Raw genomic sequence first — 21,772 nt, 5'->3', positions numbered from 1 at the left:
AAGAGGCTACTTGCACTCATCTGGCATTGGAAGGAAGCCACACAAAAAGCTGCAAAAATTCCAGATGACAGAACCTGGAGATAACCAAAGCAATGACACTACCACTTGCATCCACACATAGTCTTGGAGACTCGTGCACTTTTGCCACTCGCCACACAAACACACACACACCTCCACTCTCCTGCGGTGACATTTGAAGGACAGGGGCCTGGAGGGAGAACAGGTTTTGAGAGGTTAGATGAGGTGGAGGGGCTGGCTGGTTGAGGGTGTGAGGTAAACAACACCTCTGAGTTCAGCGTGCATGCTTAATGTGCTCTCTCGCGCTGACGGCTCCGCTGGGCAAGACTGCCGATGACAAGCTGTCTGGAGAAGTCTCCTACTCCTGCACCATCTCACTACCTCGGTCTCTCGCGCTGTCTGTTAGCTTTACTCTGTCCAGCTGTCCATGTCGGGTGCGGACAGCTTTTGGTGCAGTCTCGTTGGCTTTGTCTTCCCTGCCTGACACAATCCAACCTCTTTCCTCCTGGCTGTCATACCACAAGCTTAATCATTTAAATGTGGAAAAAAACAAAACACAGGCATAAAAATGAAGACTGGATGTGTGTGATTTTTTACATAAAATGTAATATTTTATCATTTTATAGTTTTTGTTGGAGGAGAAACATTTTTTTTTTTGTGACTGATTCTCCAGTGGTCTCATAGCAGCAGTCAGAAACATCCGGGGCATTCCCTTCACCTTTGTACAGTTTTATGAAATGCATACTAACGATATATTCATGATCACTGGCAGCAATGCACACATGCAGATCAAAATACAAAGATATGTACAAACGTGAAGTGTACACTCTTAAGGTGTGTTCAGACTGAAGGTGAAGCAAATTTTGAAGAGACGGACATGACTGCATACAATACAGAGTGTACAGGGGGACGCAGGCTTGATCAAGGCAGCTTGGACTGGAGCAAAAAAACACGTTAGGAAAGATGTGTGCTTTTGCTGAACCTTTGTACTCATAAATATAAAAGGAGACAAGGGGGGTCTTGAACATCAGTCTAAGTGAGAGCTGTAGCACACACACACAGTGCATGAAGGCACACTCTGCTGACGCACAAATTTGGTGCACTGTTCTGCTTGTTGTATCTGACGTCCGGCGCCTGTAGTGTGTGAGCGCACAGTGCACAAAACACTCAAGCTGTCAAACTTGTGCGAATAAAGCAAGGCGAGAATTTGCTTCGCTTTCTGTCTGAGCACAGCTTTACAGCTATCTTTAAAATTTAAACTAGTGGTTTTTACCCCCCGACCTGAGTTCGTTAACCTCATTTACTCATGTTATCCAATTGGAGCCCATCTCTCTAGCGACTGGTTTTGGAGAGGGCAGAGGTGCTATCCGACCAGTTGGAAGTTTAGACGTGCAGAAGCAAAAACAGACAAAAATGAGTACTGTTGTAATCCGAGGAGATAAAAATCACATTGACATCATTTACTCAGGGCATACACATAGAACATTTATTGCTGTGTAGTCAGGCTTTAACCTTTGATGCCATATTCACTGACACAAGGATTTGTCTCAGAAAGATAAGAGGATATATCTTTAATGCTAAAACAGCCCTTGGTTGCTTTGTGTTTTTTCCCTCTTCGACCTTTAACCCCGCCAGCTATCCTTACTGACAAACAGGACATTTCAGGAAAAAGGCAAACACTTTACCTGAAGTCACAAACGCACATGCACACACAGTCCCTCACACAGACACACGCGCACACGCAAATGCCTCACTCGTTAATACCCAACACCATATGTTAAAACATAGTCATCAAAGTGATTTTGCATGATAAAAAAGGTCAAACCCTCAGATTTTCTCACATCACCTCATTCCTCTTGAGAAATGGAAAAAAATAAATAAGGTAATGATCGAAACGCCAGGGATAAAACAGTCTACCTCTTAGAAATCAGGCTTAAAGATGAACGTCTCCTTTTTGGATGGAGCAGTTAATCGAGTGGTGGAAGCCAAAAAGACGCCAAGTCTCGTTCCGCTCTTACAGTTTCAGCTTTTCGCATCAAATCTCCGTGCGTGAAAAGTTTGCTACAACATACTGTATGTGTGAAAAGATTGGGGGGGGGGGGGCTGAGTGCATCACTGTGTCGTTTCAAGAATAAGCATACTGTATTGCAATCCCAGAATCATGCTTAAGGAACACTAATGTGCCCGTAATCGATATGTTATGGTGTAACGCTCAAATAACTAAAAGCAAACAAAGTCCCCTTTTGTGCAGGGAATGTCCGTGAGCTAGACAGTCCCCATGTGGTGAGTGAGTATGGCTGTTCCCACCTCTGGTTGTCCTCTGAGACTCCAACATCTAGAAAAATCAAATCGCGAGGAACCAGCGTTCCCAAGGAGAAATGTGCTGGAGGGAACAATCACTTCAGCGCACAGAGTTTGTTTGAAATTTTTTGCTTCGTTGTTTTATACACTGTCCACACCTTAGAAAAATGTTAGAAAACTTGGAAGCCACTGGCAGGCCAAAAAAAGTCCTAGACAACAAAGTCAAAGACACTGCATGGGTTAAATTAAATCGGGACAAATTAACGGCAACACTTGCACGTGCCTATTCTCTTTTCTACAAAAATAGTGGAATAGAAATCACATGGTTATCACCCAACATTGACATGTCAATACACTTCTGTATATAGTTAAAAATCTTGGTTAAATGCAATCCCATCATGCAGTCAAGGACCCTTGCAACACTTTTGTGTGAGGGTGGTTTCTTTTTTTTTTTGTCCATTCGCTTTAAATCCTTAAACGTAGTGAGAGGAAGTGGCATCAAAAAAGGTGTGTGCTTGAAGTCTCACTTGAGCGAGGGAGCTGCAAACCACATTTTCCAGTGCAGGCGTAGCTGGGCCGCTCACACGACGCTGTTTCTCCTGGCCGCGTCTGTGAAGCTCCATCCAACCTAGCTTTCCGTTTTATACTATATTTCTTCATGTTCACGAGTGAGAGATGCTGGCAAGAGAAAGGAAAATAACCAATTTCACGAATCACTCCATGCACAGTTATACCTCCACAGTCTGTTAATTTATTTCCATTTCCCGGTGCCACTGAAGACCAAGCTGAAAGACGTGCGAAACTTTTCCTCAGTTGATACCTCTCCCCCTGGTTTCAAAAACACAGAGGTGCGGTGCAGCGGTGAGAATGATTTAATTCATTGCCTTAGATACCTGAGGCGGTGCTCTCTCACACACACTCACACACACACACAAACGTGAGCACACATTCCTGAACTTTCCTCCACCCTTCACATTTTACTCTGATCTCAGCAGAAGCTCCTGTGCCAGAGTGAGTAAGACCTGTTGTTTCCGTCTGCCAGAACAGATGGACATTAGATCCGCTTTCTGCTTTTCCAGCCAAACAAATGACCTGCCTTCTCCTTGCCCCAGTCTTCCTCCCGCCTTCATATATTCCTCCATCACAAAGCCTCCGCCCGTGTATTTGCCACACTGCCTTGGAGACATAAGCGAATCAAAACACCCTCTGTTGGCATGGATTGCTATTTCTTGTTTGGTTACTTCTGTTTTTGCATTTTTAACCTCAGTGAACCCGAGCCATCAGGAAAAAGGAAATTACAGTCGAGCAACATGAAGATTCTTTGTTGTATCTTTGAGTTCAAACCCTTTTGTATCTCCTTCTGGGTTTGCTGTGTGATCAGAAGCTTCCATGGCCTCCCATACTGGTACAGCCGCCAAGTTGGTGGAAGCTCTTGGACCTTGAAAAGGCCACTTCCACACCAACAGACCATAACCAAAACCACTCCCATAGATAGCACAAAATAGGACATGGGCTTGTCACGAATGTATAGAAATGGGTTAAGGGGGCAAGATGAGGGTTTGGTTTTGGAATCGTGTGTCATCAGACCTTTCTCTCACCGATGAGGCAGAGAGAGCGAGAGGGATAGCAATGAGTTCAGATCCAAGGAATGGAGAGACAAACAAAAAGGAAACATTGGGTTTCATCTGTTTTTTCGACAAGGCCCTACTGTTGTTTGGCTTGAGCTCTTCCCCTTTAGTCCTTGATCTCCATCTCCTATTTCCCCTCTTCCTTCTCCTCTTCTTGTATCAACCCCAGTCCAGGGGTTGGCCAAGAAGCCTTGGGGGTCCATAAGCTCCAGACCCATAATCTCCCTACGACCCTCCCTGCTCCGGGAAGACAGCAGCATCCCCCCTTGGTCCAGGCTGCCTGTGCTGTTGCACTTCTTTACTGCTCCTCCTGGGTACACCAGGGAGCTGGGTGATAGCAGTGATGTCAGCGACAAGCTGCTAAGTGTCTCTGACAAGTGTTCACTGTTGCCTGCTTGGCTGGAGCCACAACCGCCAATAGACGATCCAATCCCTATGCCCAGGTCCTCATCTGAAGGGTCGATCGAGTCATCGCGGGTGTACCCAGGGCTGGTGCTGCCACGCCCGCTGCTCTGACTCCGCTGGTGACCCCTGGTGGCCAGAAGGGTTAAACCAGACGATGGGCTCGGTCTTGGTCTCAGGGTCTGGACTGGGGAAGAAATGGAGGTGGTGTCCTCAGGCAGAGGGAGAGGACACATAAGCGGCAATGGAGCTGATGACAGTGGAAAGTCTAAGTTCTGAGGTGGGGACACACTGAAGCTCAGTCCTTCTTCCAAGGTGGTCTGAAGGCTGCCTTCAGAGCTGCCTGTAGCGAGGGACGAATCACTGTGGGAAGGGTACTGAGGGAGATAAGAGACAGAGTGGAGAGAGATAATGAGCTCATCAATCCAACTCTCTTTTTCATTAAGACTTGTAACAGTACTGATTACAAGCCTGCCTTTATTATATTTACTTGATCATCATTTGTTAGTTAGCAATTACTGAAATATATTTCAACAGAACCTCACAACTGTCTTTTTATGTTTCCACGTCAAACATCATCTAACTTACCGTAATCTATCTATTTGGTCCCTCGTCCCCTCTTACCTGTGTGCAGAGCTTCTTCCTATGGGCTCCAGGGGAGCGGAACGAAGCCCACGAGGCTCTGGAGGCTCGGGAGGCCAGCCTAAGGCCTCTTGACAAACGTAGGCTTCTACTGCGGGGAGGTACTGGGATGGCTGCTTAAGAGACCAGCAGAGGACATTATTAGTCAGTTCTTACAACCAGATTTTATTTTAGATTTTATATACAGAAGATGGTGACGGATTAATCTGTAGTCTGGGCCTGAATACACCCAATATGATGCCATTTGATGTAAAAACTAACTGTACATGTGCATATATAGAGCTAATCCTACTGCAGAGGTCAGTTTCTTCCTTAGACTCCCCCCTCGTCACCTCTTATAGGCGCATTTTGAGACTTACTGTACGTGGACTTCTCTTGTTTATTTATATAATTACTTGAATTTAATTTATTGCCTTGTTCTTTGATTTGAAGTGCTGTTTAACCAAATTGTGCAGCATTTTGTTGAGGCTGTCACTTAAGATTACAGCATTTCGTTTACACAATATACACACACAGAGCAACAAGCAATTCACATTATTGTGCTTATGTGTTTGTTGCGCTGTGGATTTACTCACCTGGGCTGCACTGAGGTGAACAAACACGCGGTTCGTGTGTTTGCATTTCCATCTCCTGCAGTACGATCTCCATCTCAATGCCCGTGCTGAGGGCTCTGCATGGCTGGCTCTGCACCACAGTCTGAATCTGGTGACCTCCTCCTTCGACCTCCTCAGAGCTGGGAGAGTCACTGCTGCACTTTACCTACAAGACAGAAGATTAACAAATATCCAGAACAGTGGATGCTTTTTCCTTCATATCTAAATTAGACATATGGGCTCAATTTGTGACGCAAACTGCTGCAACCTGTTTTGGAAAAGCTTGTATGATTAAGATGATTAGATGATCATTAAGTTAGCATAAAATTTTCTTTAAACTCTCATTTCATCTCCAAAGCAATAATTAATCCATAATTCATGTGATGTATTTTAAATTGAGGGTTCCTGGTTGAGGCAAAAAAAAAAAAAAGCCCCTAAGGTGCTGGGGAGATATTAAACATGGCCTCTGAGTCACATCATTCTCTTTGGCTTTTCATTTCAGTGCAATTCAAAGTGTGAACATGAGCTCTTAATTGTTATGTTAATCCTATATTTCGTGACCTTAAATGTTTAGGTTTGAAATTCCCGAGCATCCGCAAACAGGCCGCGATGGCTTGAAGTGAGTAGCAGGAGGCGGATGAAGGCAAGAGTTCAAAAATAAGCTGGTACACGTGTGAGAGTGGGTGTGCAGGAATGCTTTTGTGCTTTCATTAGTGTACTGTACCTCTGAGTCATTCAACCCGAGCCCCTTAACAGCCCCATTTCAGGTGAAATCTCAAATAGCCTTATCAAGCATTCGCTTCTACCCCTGCACACACATCTCTTCAGATACCACCACCATAATTACTACTTGTCACGGTCCGTGGAGATAGACCGTGTGGGAATGTGTGTGTTGGACCCAGACGCGAACACAAGCGAAGATGCAGGAGTGGATTAAACAAAAGCGAGCCTTTTATTATGGCTGATAACAGAACAAACCAGAGCGAGGGCAGTACAAGGGTAATAGTTCAAACAGAAAACCTAAACTGGACATAAACTAAGAAAAAGCTATGGCTGGAGATACGGAACACAGGGGGTGGTAACACAGACGACGCGACACAGACTGCATGAAACACAGAGACTAAATACACATGAGGGATGATCAGGGGAAGTGGATGCACACGGGGAACACAGGTGACACTGATAATCATAACAAGACACGGCAGGAGTGAACGCAACACTGATGGGAGATGGGCAAAGTAAAACAGGAAGTACACAGAGGTTCAAACAGGAGGAGAGAGAGCACGGGGAGAACGCAGACATAACGGGCTGGGGAAAACATAGAATAAAACACAAAGAGAGACGAGGGCTCATAAATACACAGAGGGGCACACAGGGGGTAAGAGTCACGAAGGGAAAACACTTAGGGAACAACACAACAGGGCAACTCAGGAAACATGGCCTAAATAAGGAACGAAATACAAAAATACAAGGAACTAAGAATACTGGGCCCACATGGCCCAGGACCATGACACTACTAGCCCTAACCCTAATGTTAGACAAGCTTTTAAGTAAAAATGGTGTGCTTTATATTGTAAGGGCTTGCTTTGGGCAGAGATGTGACTTCCCTCAGTGTGACTGTGTAAAACGGATTTATTTATTTATTTGACACCAGATTTCTTTTAATCAAACAGCGCTGGGCAAATTAAAACCCTAACCTTACGTCCTTTGTCACCTTCTCTCTTTCCCTCTTCCCCTTCTTTTCTCATCTCCTTCCCTCTCCTCTAATGAGCACTGGTTCACAGCCATGCTTGGTGACGGCAGGCTTATCTAGCTCTCCAGAACCAAGGAGCATTACCCCATTACAGAGGAGGATATCTAGGATGGATGGATGATAAGGGATGGAGATAGTGAGGCTAGAGGGAGGTACAGAGCAGGTGTGCAATTACCAGAGGGGGAGCACTGTCAAAGGAGAAGCATAAAAGATAAAGTCTAAAGCAAGCTTTGGGCGGGTTCATAGAGAGCCACCACGAATTGTGATTGAGGGGAGTTTGGTGGAAAGATTTATTCACGAGAAGGACTGTAGAGGATAGAGACTGTCGACTCTCCAAAGACAAGATAGTTACCCTGATACATAGAAAGAAAGTGATAAAGGCATCTTTGGAACCTAAAGGTTTATATCTGCAAATCGCGAGAGAGCCTAAAGCGCAGCCATGAAAATGATTTTATGAGGGTTCATTTGTTTTGTGCTTCCTGGAAGTAATAATAAAGAAATCTGCTGCGGGGTTGGAACAAAGTGCTGGTAAACTGCTGTATTTACGTCAAATATAAAGCAGCTGGTGGAACCTATGGGCTCTTATCCAATGACCTAGCCTCTGGGGACAATGAGCGTTGATTTTCTTCTGACGCTTGCGTATAACAAACACCAGGTTGGTGACGTCCTGCTCCATGTGTTGGTGATTGCTTACCTCCCAACTATCAGTGGAGATAAATATAAAAAACTACAATAAAAGCTAACTTGTAAATCGTCTTTTGTCAGCCTGCTTTGTCAGCCAAAGTCTGATTGGTCAATACTAGCCTGACACAGTTTTCCTGTACTAAATGTTGTATCTTGTTGAATTTGTGGTGCAGTATTCTCTTTCTATTCGTCTTACTCACATGAAACTGGCTTAAAATTCCGTCTAGAGATGACAACCAAGTGTGCAGCACGGCAAAATGATAATAGTACTAATATCCTCCTAGTGACATTTAAGCGGGCGCTTACTCTGCACACCTTTGTAACTCAGAGCTGTGTAAAGATGGCTCAATGTTGTAAATCAGAGCTAGTGTACAAAACCTTAGTGCCCCTAAAATGACAGGATTACTAGAGCTACCTATCATTAAAACAACCCTAAACGTTCATACACTGACTTTTAGATTGGCCTAGCTGAAAATGAGCCTTCTTATGGACACACTGTAAAGCTATAAAATCCATATTTAAAGTGAAAATCTTTATGGTGTCTTTCCTCTTCACTCTGCTTATACCCACCTCGCCCTCTTGCGCCAGCAGCTGGTAGGCAGTATGCTCATCTAGGCTGAGGTCATCCGGCAGGGCAGGGGATGAGGACTTGTCCGAAAGTTGCTCTGACTTCAAGGAAGCCTGTTCAATCTCTGCCATCCTGATCTGCTGGAAAGAATATACTTCAGTTATCCATGCTTTTAAAGGCATAGGGAATAGGACCGGCAACTGTTTCAGACTTTCTACTTCATAAAACATGGTCTCATCAGTGCTCAGTAAAATTTTACATGTTTAGCGCAAGGTTCATAGCAACCAGCCACGACTTCAGTGGCTTACATTTTGGTGGATATAGAAATGAAACTTTTAAAGGTTTAGTTTATTTTGATATCTATCTATATTATTTATATCTTGCATGATTTTTTGTTTTATTTTTTGTTAAAAGGCCAACATGAGCTACAGAGACGAGTTCGATAAAACCTCCACCAAGCTGGTTCACCAGATGCTGACAATTCAAAGTTGCCAAAATGCCATGGCGCCTGTCTGTAAAGAGAGGCAGGATGAGAGATTTCAAGAGAGCAGTGACATTACTTCATCATCATCAAGTGAGCAATTGTTTTTTAGTGGCATCAATATATACGCAAATAAAGAGGCTGGATGGGAAGCTGGATGAGGCGGGTATCCATGCAACGTTTTCGTGTACGTGTCGGCGCCGTCTTCATGTATATGCAAAAGAGAGTGAAGATGTTTATTTTTCCTATCAAGCGTGGTGATGTTAACAAAAAAGAAAACATTACCAAGCACACTGTTGTCACTCAGATGTGACAACAGTGTTACTTTCTCTTTTCTCTGCTCCAACACTGGCTCCAGCTAGGTTCATTTCATCAGAGCTGCGGGTAACGTGGCCCATATAGCTGCTGAATTGCTTTTAAATGATCAGCCACACGTGAGCATCGAGCCTCCCTGCTGGCACTTTTCTCTGCTCTTGTAATACTTTTCTTTTTGTGCACCGGTTTCAGAGCACAGTGCAAACCGTGAGCTGGAGTGGAACCTCAGTGTTGTGGAGATGCAGTGCTCGGGCAGCGTTTCTTTAAGGACACAGAACAATAAATGGCCAGAGCATGGGGAATTAAAAGGGGCCAAGTGAAATACAATGAAGTGAGAGTTTCATAGAGGAACGAAAGATTCATGGCTAATATGAGGCAGTAAATTACCATTGCCCATGCCCCTGAGGAGAGAGTGAGCAAGAAAGTGAGAGAAAGAGATAAAGAGATGGGATGAGGCAAAGGCGAGGAATCAAGACAGAAGCACAGCAACTCATTAATTTGAAAGAACACTTTCTGTTTTGCCTCCATATATTACTCCTCACTTATGTGAGAGCACCACATCTGTGACTTTTTAGCGCCTTAGAGGTGGGCTGCAAATAGCTGTGGAAAAAAGGTCCCTGTGAGTCAACTGGTTTATTTATCGACAGGTAAAAGAAACGGGAGCTTCTCTTTTTCTGTATTCTTGGCTGGGCCTCCAGAGATAACGAAAAAGCACAATAGGCACAGGAAGAGTTGCTACACCGCTGCTTCCAAGGTAACTGCAGAAATATCGAAGGCTTCACTAACGAGATAGGGGACTCGGGCAAGGACCAGTTGGAAGTGTCCACTGCAGCCTTTAGAGCAGTGAAGGAAGGTATTTTTCTATTCAGCACTGCCATGAGAGAAGATTGCTGACTGCAGAGGAAATAAGCACAATTAATATCTGCATGAGTCTTAACAGTCAGAATATCATATCATAAGTGCACCAGCAGGTGCTCTTGCTCTTTTATCTTGCTGAACTATGACAACAAATGATCATTCACCAGAGTCTATGAACTTTGTCAACACGATACAGTGATCACTTAACTTCACGCAAACTGCAGCCATTAATTCTCCTTTTGTCACCACTGTCACCTGTTTGAACAGACTATGCCCATGATGCTGAGATCAGAGCTCTATGGCAGCCATGGCATCAGGTGCCGAACTCCTCTTCTTCCTAAATTATACTCCATCCATCCATCCGCTTCCGCTTATCCTTTTTAGGGTCGCGGGGGGCGCTGGAGCCTATCCCAGCTGTCATAGGGCGAGAGGCAGGGTACACCCTGGACAGGTCGCCAGTCTGTCGCAGGGCTAACACATAGGGACAGACAACCATTCGCACTCACATTCACACCTAGTGGCAATTTGGATTATCCAATTAACCTATCCCCACAAGCTGCATGTCTTTGGACGGTGGGAGGAAGCCGGAGTACCCGGAGAGAACCCACGCAAACACGGGGAGAACATGCAAACTCCACACAGAAAGACCCCGGCCTGATGGTGGAATTGAACTCAGGACCTTCTTGCTGTGCGGCAACAGTGCTAACCACCGTGCCACCGTGCTGCCGCCTAAATTATACTCTCTACATATATAGTCTTATAACTAATGACTGAAGGACTGTCTCATACTTTGTGGTATTACACATGGTACTGCATAATGAATAAAAATATATACGTATATAAGGTGCGATCAGAAGTTTTAGTGACTGCCCCTGATAAGCAAAACCTCAACATTGTCTCCGTGTGCACCTCTGGACAACTAACAGTGCTTCTGCTATTTTAAACTGCTCCTTGGAAGTTCTGCTCTCTTGCATTTAATCCTCCTCAGTCCTCTTTAGTTCTTCGTAATTATGCAGGACGAATTAGCTTAGATTTTTTTTTTGGAGCAAGTAAGATTTTTGCATTTTAATAAACCGATCTCACCAACTGCATTTGGCAATAAATGCACTCATAGCTCAAAATGCACAGCGTTACAGAATACACAATGATGTGGAAATAGTAAAATAATACTGTTTCACCTCAGGCACACACCCAGATGCCACTCTGGGTCAATTTAAGCACTGTGGATCAATCAGCTCTCTGAAATGATTTCTCTGCCTCCTCAGATGTGATGATGCAGATATGCAAGCACAAGTGGTCACAGTACATGTACAGTACTGTAAAAAAGAAAATAAGTGGTCCAGAGGTCCACTAAGTCTTTCAGGAGCCCACAAGGTTTCTGCTTTTGATGGGTGAGGTCACAAAATCTTTTAATTGCACCTTGAAATGTTTATGTCCAAAAGTTTTCCACAAAACTGTACACCATTTTTCCTTAACGGTGCATTGTGACCACAGGAACAGCTGATATCTTAAAATCAGTATCGCTATTATCCTTTCATTTTACAAACAGTGTTTTGCTTATTTCAATGAGATGCATTTAATATTACCATTAACAGTAGTTTAGTTTCAACTTTGAATTGCCTGTTAGAGCAACATTTTCCAGTGGTTTGATTAGTTGCAAAAGTAAATTCAGTGAAAATGATGTTGAGGAGCTTTCATATAGTGTTGAGCAGTGGCCTCTTATACTTGCAGCCAAATTAATAGCGAAGGCCTCCTCTGCTCCACTGAACTGTTCCCTGCAAACCAAAACTGCAGTCACTCTCATGCTGTGGATCGTCCCTCGTGTTTATTAGTTCCTTGATGAATATTTCCAATGTCACACACGCTGCACCCAGGTGTCCCGCTGTGTCTTACTGTCTGCTCAAACACAGTAAATCTGCACAGAACTCTCAGCAGCAAAAGACTCATCTGTGTACTCACCCATACTAGCTCTCTCTCTGTCACGCACACACGAAAACACCCAATTTGCAAGTCTGATGTTTAAAGAAGGTGGCAAATTAAAGGAGATCAGCACCGCATCAGAGAGAGTAAATCTGGGCTAGACAAAGGGATTGCCAGAGGAGAGCAGCTTCCGAAGGAAAAAGGCGAAGCGTATAACGGAGCGAGGAAAGATTGATGGTTTGACAGCATCTGCAGACAGGCAGAAAGCAGGGCTGACAGATGAGGAGGTGTAGAGCCCAGTTATTGCTTCTTCTGAGATGACCTGCTGCACTTTGTCATTGTGATAGACAACACCAGCACAGGACAGTATGTTGTGGGGGTGTGTGGTTTATGCAGGATCTCCTGTTTACAAAACGCCCCTAAAATATAAGAACAGGAAAAACAGGCTGTTGGTGCGTGCCTGCATGCATACAGCAACAAGAATGGCTGCCTGTGTGCCATGCATTAAGTGGGCCTCATTGAGTCACATTACTGCACATATGGAAAGTCGCTTTAATCTTATGCTGCTGGGCTTTTTTAGAGGCTTTAACTTTCTGTTATACTGTAACAAAACAGCACATAGAGCAGTTGACACACTTTATGAAGCTTGGACTTTGACAGCACTTTCCATTCAGACTGCTTGGTGTGATTAATGGACCCCTGTGTGTATCCACGAAAGTACGTGCAACCCCCTACATGCCTGCAACTTGTTGTGCGTGTGAATGTGTGAGTATTCAGGGAATCCTGTGTTTTACAAAGTAATTGTATGATTTACCAAATTTTGGTTTTTGATCCAGCCTAAAATTAGATTTTCCAGAGTACACAATCCCACACGTGCGCCAGTCAGTGAAACCGCAAACTGAAGGTTAGCAAATGCTGTTAGCTTTATATTTATACACATTTGCACAGCTACAAAGAAAAGTAGATGTTTTCAGGAATTAAATTTCTACCTCTACACTTATTTGGCGCTAGGGTGCCAATTTTTGTTTCTCCCTTCCAACACCTGGAGGCATTTTTATAAAGCATCTGGAAGCTAAGAATTACATGTCTCAGGATGATGTTTGGTTTTCCCTTCAGAGTGCAGGTGTAAAAGTGTTTTATTTGTAGACGGGCTTTTCTCTAACAGGAATGAGAATAGCTATAATCTGGCATGCCCAGCGTACACGTTTTTTTCCACTCTGTTGAAATCAGCATTTTAAAATGTGAAATCAAGAAACTGCACTTTTAACAGCCTTATCTTCCTTCAATTGCATTTTTACACTGTCAGAGCTGGTCTGCTGAACACAATAAGGAAAAAAGACTTGGTTACCCTGGTTTTGCCAAAAGAAAGTAGATCCCTTCATAGACATTCTGGATATTTTCCTGTTGATTTATATTTCACTCTGTCCTTTCTCACAGAATGCAGCTGAGAACTGCAGAAACCGTGAACGAGGAGGGCCGAAGATTCACCCGCGACTCTCTTGAAGCGAAAGTAAAATGCTTTCCCAGAAAGTCAGTAGATTTGTTGTCGGGTTCACTGTGAAATAACATTGCTAATGGGTTCATTAAAGTGTCCAAACCTTGCTAAATTGGCAACGCAGGGGTAGCTTATTTAAAGCCTTAATGTGATGTGGAACTTTTTTCAATACTAGTAAATTATTCAGAGTGAGATCCTTGGATGTTTGTCCTGTAAGCCTGAGCCTATCACAAACAATTGTGTTGACTGAATTCCGAAACACGTTACGCCAATTAAATATTTGACTGAAAAATTAATACATGTGTTAAATTTGTCTTGCAAATGTGACCAGATCTGAGATTATTTCACCCTCCCCTTGGTCCCGTGTGTGTGCTGTGGACATGCTTGTATTCATGTGTGTTTAGGGTGGTACCTCTTGCGGGTGGCCCTTGCAGTCTTTGCAGATGAGCTGTGGAGAGGAGTAGTGGTGGAAGACAGAGCCGGAGAGGTTGTCGATCATCAGCATCTCCCCCTCTAAGGTATCCTTGATCAGGAGAGATACACTGTCCAACCACTGGCTCTCCTGGAACACATACGCACACGCGCACACACACAACACGCACGCACACATACACGGACACATACGCAGGGGACGCGGGGGGGCGGCAGACCAGAATGCACGCAGGCGCAAACATGTGCACATGCGGACATGCGAGGACAAAGAAACACGCAGGGAAATGCATACACCATCGAAAGGGTTATAAAAGTGCCCATGTGCACACGCTGGTATGCTTTTGCAGTTTTCTCATACTCTGTGCTCACACGCAAACACACACTCATGTCACTCATGTGCATATTCACCCCCACGACAGTACATTTCACACTCCGTACGCCTTCCTTTCTGACATTCCTCAACTGAAATAATAAATAAATAAATAAATCTCTCATACACTGTCAGATATTATGTATAAATAAATGAGATTTTGATGGCCTTTAAAGCTAAACACTTGTTCTTTTTTGGGAAGGGAAAAAACTAAACAACAACAAAAAAAAGCTCCTCAATAATATAACTCCAAACCATTAGCCAAGTAACACATAATTTTACTATCAAAGCCTTGAGCAGTGAGAGCGGTGCAATTATATTTGATATATCACCTCAATTAGGCTGTTCAATACCTTGTTGAAACAATTTAAGATTTAAGCATTTGCTTTGTGAGTTGGATATTATTAGGTTTAAAGCAATTTAGACTGAATCACTCAGGGCTTCTTTTTTCTTTTTTCCCTGTGACTTAAATGATCCCTCCTTGCTTGAATCTCATCTGCCAGATTGGTTTTCCCAGAAACCAATCTGGCAGAAAAAGGAAACTACTGACAAAAAAAAAAGGTGGAGGGGGGACTACTTTAAAAATGATGTCTGTGATTCGCAGCGGGACTCTGTATTTCACAATGATGTGTGATTGTGCCCGTAGCACATTCTTAACAGCCAAAATAACCGTATTACATCAGCAGATCTATCGCAAAAGATGCTGTGAAACAGGGTCACTCCTCTTCAATCCCCACGCAAGCCTACTTTCATAACACGTTTCTACAACGCCGCACATGCCTATACTTAGGCCTCTTATGCAAACACACATTTCTGACTCATGTGGTTATATTACAATCACTCATGGTTCATGTTTTGAAAGTGAGTGGGCTCGTGATTCAAAAGACAGGTTACTGTACTCCCAGCGATATAAATACACCTAAATCATGCTGGGTTTTGATACAGAGCTGCAGTGCCGCATTTTGGCACAAAGACAAACTGACTCGGCTACATCCAGCTCGGTGTATGCACATATAAAAAAAACATACTCTTCTCTCTCTCTCTCTCTCTCTCTCTCTCTCTCTCTCTCAGAGAGGCCCTGAGATAGTCCATTCTGTGTAGGTTGAGAGCTTAATATAAAAATAATGTTTGATTGACTGTGGTGGCCTATGTGGTGGCCTCCATTAATAACTGTATTAGTGGACAACAATAGGGCTCGTCTGCAGGGAATGGAAGTTGAGAGAGGGGGAGAGGAGAGAGCTGAAATTAATTACTGCCTCTATCTGACTGTCACTGGCTCGGCTATTATCAGTCCTCTCTTATGCCCGTACTCTCTCTCTCTCTCTCTCTCTCACCGTGCATGTGTCAACTTCCTCTAGTGGCTCCTTTAGTCCCTGTGCAATGCATTACTGGTGTTGCACTATTCTCTAAAAAAAGCACTTTCTTAGTGTTTAATATAGCACATTATAGATTGCATTAGTTGCACCAAAAATCCAAGTTCAACTGAGCTGTCTGCTCTGTATAAATAACGTAAATATCAGCTTTGTAGATGAATACAAAAGATGAACACTGTAGCTCTAATTCTAAAAATACTAGACTGTGCAAAAATCTTGAGCCATCCTTCATCTGTTTATATTTCACCTCTATTCTTTATCACAGAGTGGACTCATTTGTTTAAGTAGTCTTCAGGAATAGTTCTCCAGGCTTCATGAAAGACATTCAGAGCTCGTCTTTGGATGTTGATGGTTTCTGTCAAGATGATCCCACATCTGGAATCTGAAAAGGCCAATCCAGGCCCAATAGTGTTCCATTGTGTGTTTTTCTCTATGTTTTTCTGTGTGTTTGGGATCTTTGTCATGTGCTCAATCAGATGCTTTCCAGGTGGTATTACATGATGGATCAAATCCAATGGTAGTTTCTGTGTTCATAATTGAAAATTTCAACACCGCTGGATGATACATAACAAACCATGACAGAGCCTCCTCCGTACTTTACAGAACATGTATCTGGCTGCAGATGCTCACTGTTGTACCCCACTCGTTTGATCTGACAATTAAAAAATCTAATTTGGATTCTTAATACACAAGTCATTTGTTCTGATGTAATTGCAATACCTCAGCCTTTTCTCCCTGTTTCCCTTCCTTAAGAATAGCTTTTTGAAAGCCATTTCTGATGAGACTTCAGTAAACAGTAGATGGTCTTAGGTCCTGTATCAGGTATTTGCTGGATTTCCCCCCCTATTTCTTAAGGGCAGGACTTTCAGATACTGATCATCTGCTGCGGTAGAAGTTTTTTTTTTTTTTTTACTCAAGCCAGTTCTTCTTTGTTCTTCACTTGTCTGGTTTCCTCAGATTTTTTAAGGACAAAGTGCACACCATGTTGAAATAGTCCATTTACTATTTACTTTGTTGATTACTTTGTTGGTGCAAAAAAATATTTTATGACTGTTAAACTGTGTTAACTTTGGCAACTAAAGAAATGGGAAAAAATTACGTGAGAAAAAATTTAAAATGAGCTTTTTGTCTGTTATATGTAGACACTGCTTCATCTGCTTGAGTTAGGTGTCTTTTTTATGTTTGAATGATTCATATGTACATACAAAAAAGAAACAAAAAAGAAAAACATACCTCTGAAAATGGTGAGGTACAAAGACTCGACTTGGGATGTCTCAAGATTTTTGATTAGTACTGTAGCAGTATTACTAGCAGTAATATTACAGCAATTTATTTGACAATGTTTTTCACAGACATACACACACTCATCCTGGTACGAACAATCACACACTCAAACCCCAGGACCCGTGCTCTGAAGATATTACATCGCACTGCCAGATCCCTCACTGCATCGCTTGTGAGAAAGAGAAGCAGAGAGAAAGACAGAGAGAGACAGGATGCTGCCAGTTTATTCTCCCTGGTCTGCATTAAGTTCCTTCGTCAGCCAACGCTGAACTAAAAATGGCTCCGTGCAGCCAAGTTTAGCTCTACAAAGGTGAAATTCCTCATGGCAGCCAGTGAGTCATCTTCATGTGTGTGGTTCTGCGTGGAAATCTCAGACTATCATTAATGATTTCATAATGAAAGCGTGCGTCTCTGCTGACTGCGAGGAGAAATGAGGGACCCTTCCACTCGTTCTCTCACAAACACACACACACATTAGATGTAGGCAGTGAAATTATGATTTCCAAAGCGTAACCTGTGCACATATGTATGCAAGCTCACATAGTCTCAAATGAGCATTGAAAGGTTAATAAAGCCTAAATGAAAAAAAGCTTCAGTGAATAAGTGATTAACATTTTTCACCTCTCCTCGCTGACTGCATTGGCTACAGAGAAGATGGCGAAAAACCTTCATACACAAAATCGACATGATATCACTTTAGTTGTTTAGCTTGATTTTGGAAAATGCCTTTAATTTCTCCCTAATGGTTTAACACTTCTATTACTCATCTTATTCAAACAATTGGCTTTGTGCAAAAACTCCTGCTAAGTCACTGCTTAGCATCTCTTTCTTCTTCTCCTTTTATCTGTTTGTGTAAATGTTTAACCTTCCAGGCCCTCGCTTCCATCTTTCAAAATCGCTTAAAGAAAAAGAACAAAAGTTCTAACAACTTATACAAAGAGATCGACTGATTGAGTGCACTCAAGAAATGCGGGCTGTCAGTGAATTTTTACTAAAAAAGAAATCAAGCAATGATTCTCTCTCTCTCTGACATCAGAACCATTTAAACAGAAATTACTGACATTGTTTATCACTTTTGTATTCTTGCAGCTTGCTCGTCAAATATGTAATTTTCCCTGCATGAACTAATCCATTGACACCGTGTAAAGAGAAGCAAACTGACAGACAGCCAGAGAGACAGAAATATCGCAGTAATAATATATAATAAGTCCTTTCATGTGCACTGTCTGCTCGTAGTCTGAGCTGTACCTGTGTATTTTTATTTACCTGCATAATTCCCACATACTCAGCCCTGAGGAAGCCTCCATCAAAAAATGATAGCAGCTCTTACAGCGGAATATATAAAGCGTGCATACAATAACAACTCTGTTTCTAAAAAGAAACATTTAAGACTTTTGTGCAATCGAAAATGGCACAAAGAAAACAAAAAACATGTTGAAACTGAGATTTTTTTTCAAAGACGCTCATTTTAAAGTTAATTTAAGCAACATGTGGGCAGGTTTTTATCATCCCTTCCTCACAAGTTGCATGTACATGTCTTCCTTCATAAAGAATTTCATCAGTTCACAACCTCTTTGTCATATTCTTTGTTTCATAATAAGAATTTTTCAATGAGTTTCAGGTCTGGACTGTAAAAGGCCAGTTTAGCATTAATGCTGCCTCCACATATTTTTTGTTACCTGTGTGTTACGCCCCTCTGCAGCCCCTAATCTCTTTGCAGTGGAAGTGCAAGAGTGTTCAGCTGTTGCTAATTGACCACACCTAGTCAGGTGTGGATAAAGGAATACCTGAGGCAGAATCATGTTTACATGCTTTTTCTTTGCATGAGGTTTTAACTACAGTTTTACAGTGAGAAACTAGGTTTACCAGCAGTGCTTTTCAGCATTTCTTTGGGCCAAAATGTTTTGTTGTTGAGCTGACGGGATGGTGATAGCAACTCAGATAATCAACAGGCTGCAAAGCTAAAAGAAAATCGACACCAACTGTGTCATTATGGACTAAAATCTCTGAGGAAATTTTCCAACACCTTATTGAATTGATGTCACAAAGAATTAAGGCAGTTCTGAAGGCAAAAAGGAGAGTCTGATCAGGTACTAGTAAAGTGTAACTACTCACCAGGCCAGTCTTTTTTACCCAGTTTCACCATTTGATATATTTTCTTTGTACCAGATTTAATTAAATTCAAGTTTTAAAAGATTTACAAACTATTAAATTTGTTTATTATTTTCCTTTTACACAGCATCTAAAAAGAAGGTTGTACTTCATCTGTGTCAGACCTGACGTTTGTATGTATTCAATAGTGTCTTATAGTACTATTTATATTGTTCTTGCAATAAGTGGTGACCACTCGGGATTTAGACAGAGTGGACACTGCAGAAAGGAGCAAATATTTGGGCATCTTCTCTTTATCACTATGAGAGACGTAGAACTATCAGAGTACTACTGCAGATTGAGAACATCAGCAAGTCTCCTTATGAGGCTCGACACTGATGCTAAAAAAACTAAAAGTCATAGATATCTCATCCTTACTTTCAGGCACAAAGACACACGCATGCTTATTCAATCAAACACACAAAAATGCCTTTCACACTCCCACGTACTTTCTTTGTTCTCTCTCTCCCTCTCTCTCTCTCTCACACACACACACACACACACACACACACACACACACACACACACACACACACACACACACACACACACACACACACACGCAGACAGACTCACTTGTGCTGGTGAGTACATAGTCTGGCTGGAGTCACTGGAGTTATATGGTCCCTGGTGCGCAGCAGTGACTGCGTGTCGCAGCTTTCTCACTCCTTCTCCTCTCTCTCCTCGGGCACTTCCTCTGTCTCTTCCTCCCGCTGTGCCTCCAGGCCTCGATCCAGCAACGACTAGTCCTTTATCCACCCCCCCACCCCCGCAACTGGGGGCGCCCATGCAACAGAGGGTGCCCTGGGCCAGCTCCAGCTCAATTTCTGCATCCATCTCCGCCTCCTCCTGGGCCTCCTTGTTGGAGTCGTCCAGGTGCTTCATCAGCACGGCCACCACCACGTTGATGAGCACGAACTGGGCGGTGAGCACGAAGGAGACAAAGTACATGGGCGAGATAAACTGAAGGCTTGGATTGCAGGCATAGTCCACATCAGTGCCGTGGTCTGGTGGACACTCCCGCAATGTATCCTGGTCAGACAGAGGATGAGGAGAGGTTGGTCAAGGGTAGTTTTGGGTGAAAGGGAGCAAAACAGATAAGATATCACAAATGTCACTCTTTGGTTAAGAAGCTTCTTCTTGAATATTTGGAAAGTGGCGGAGATGATGAGAAGAAGTCTCGAGTCAAAATTTAAAAGTCGTCATGTATTGATGCGAGCTCAGCCCTGAAGCAACTTAATCATTCACAACAAAAAGTAATTTTACTGCTAGAATTATCTTTCTCATGCTAACAAGGCTCTTTGTAGTCATGCCTGCTTGTATTATCTTCATACACTTGCTTCTGTGCAAAATAACAAGGGGACGATATTTTTACTTTTGTCTTTTGAAAAGTTATTAGTGGTTTTCCAGTCTGGTTAACACGCGCACAGCGGAGTTCAGGCAGAGAAGAACCAAAGTGACAAGTGTTTTCTGGAGGAAGTACACATATCTCACCCAGGCTGTGACCACACATAACAATTTTAGCCCTCTGAGCTGAAGCTGGTCTTTTCTGTCTAATTTGCTTTGACATTTACAGACCCTGTGCCCCTTCACAAAGCTCCCATCATTTCTGCATCCTTTTCCATCTTCTTTGCTTAAATATTTCCATTTTCTCCTCATCCAAGCCTCCGTTTTCAAACGCACTCTCTTCCCTGTTTTGCATTTTTGCTGTAATCCCACACCCACAGCCCCTCACCCCCTGGAGAGGAGAAAGCATAATAACTGGTCAGTTCTCTTAACCCCTTTCCTTTCCTCTCATCTTCCCTTTTATTACAGTCGGCTAGTGCCTCCTTTTTCTCCCCGCTGCACTCTCCCTCATTATTTCCTCCTCTCTATCGTCACTGCATGACTAATTACTGCTTTCCTTTCCACTAAAGCAGAGCAGGTCTAACCTCTCTCACAGCCCAGGTAGCAAGTTGATGGATAAAATGGCTAAGATTTTTTTTACATGTGCACGAGGCAGTCATCTCTTTCCATCAGTAGGGAAATGTGTGCTTCCTGTGCTGAGCTAACACATCTCCTTTTCATTGCTGTCATTAGAGAGAAGGCCAGGATGGTTGACAGTTTACTATTAAAGAGTCTATTTTTAAATAGTGTTTTCTCTCAATCACAGTTAAAAATATACTTGCATGTTTACCCTGTGTAGCATCAGACTGAAGCCTTTCACATGCACTCAATCTAGTAAATAAGACTGACTCAAATATATCTTCATACTATTGCCTTGTACCTTCATAATGCCATTCCAGTTGTCACCCGTTGAGACTTGAAACAATGTAAGAAAGGCCATGCCAAAGTTTTCAAAGGTAGCGTGACGACTCATACCCTCACATGGGTAATCTTCATTGCAAACTGAGAATAAGAGCGAGAAGGATCAAGAGAAGAAGAAGTTAAAAGAGGGGTGAGAGGAAAATGGCAAGCAAAATCTCTCCAATTAAGTCCATCCTGAATAGATACTGTCTGTTACT

At 42.9% G+C, this 21,772-nt stretch overlaps 1 protein-coding gene across 1 annotated transcript in view; it reads right to left on the bottom strand.

The window, feature by feature from the left end:
• Nucleotides 1-1,509: 1,509 nt before the first annotated feature.
• LOC146671453 (voltage-dependent T-type calcium channel subunit alpha-1I-like) overlaps nt 1,510-21,772 on the bottom strand; it is a 164,008-nt gene continuing 143,745 nt past the window's right edge. The window contains exons 30-36 of the mRNA XM_085403655.1: nt 21,535-21,656; nt 19,845-20,300; nt 14,071-14,220; nt 8,592-8,729; nt 5,567-5,750; nt 4,974-5,107; nt 1,510-4,726 (exon numbers count right to left, since the gene is read on the bottom strand). Coding sequence (XP_085259781.1) covers nt 4,001-4,726; nt 4,974-5,107; nt 5,567-5,750; nt 8,592-8,729; nt 14,071-14,220; nt 19,845-20,300; nt 21,535-21,656 — 1,910 coding nt within the window. The 3' untranslated portion in view covers nt 1,510-4,000. The remainder of the gene's footprint in view (nt 4,727-4,973; nt 5,108-5,566; nt 5,751-8,591; nt 8,730-14,070; nt 14,221-19,844; nt 20,301-21,534; nt 21,657-21,772) is intronic.

This window comes from Rhamphochromis longiceps, linkage group LG4 (genome assembly GCF_057381845.1).
Source record: "Rhamphochromis longiceps isolate RC_006_pf linkage group LG4, R_longiceps_female_GT1.1, whole genome shotgun sequence".
NCBI lineage: Eukaryota > Metazoa > Chordata > Actinopteri > Cichliformes > Cichlidae > Rhamphochromis > Rhamphochromis longiceps.
The sequence above is the reverse complement of the archived record's forward strand: the minus strand, read 5'-3'. Positions and strand labels throughout refer to the sequence as shown.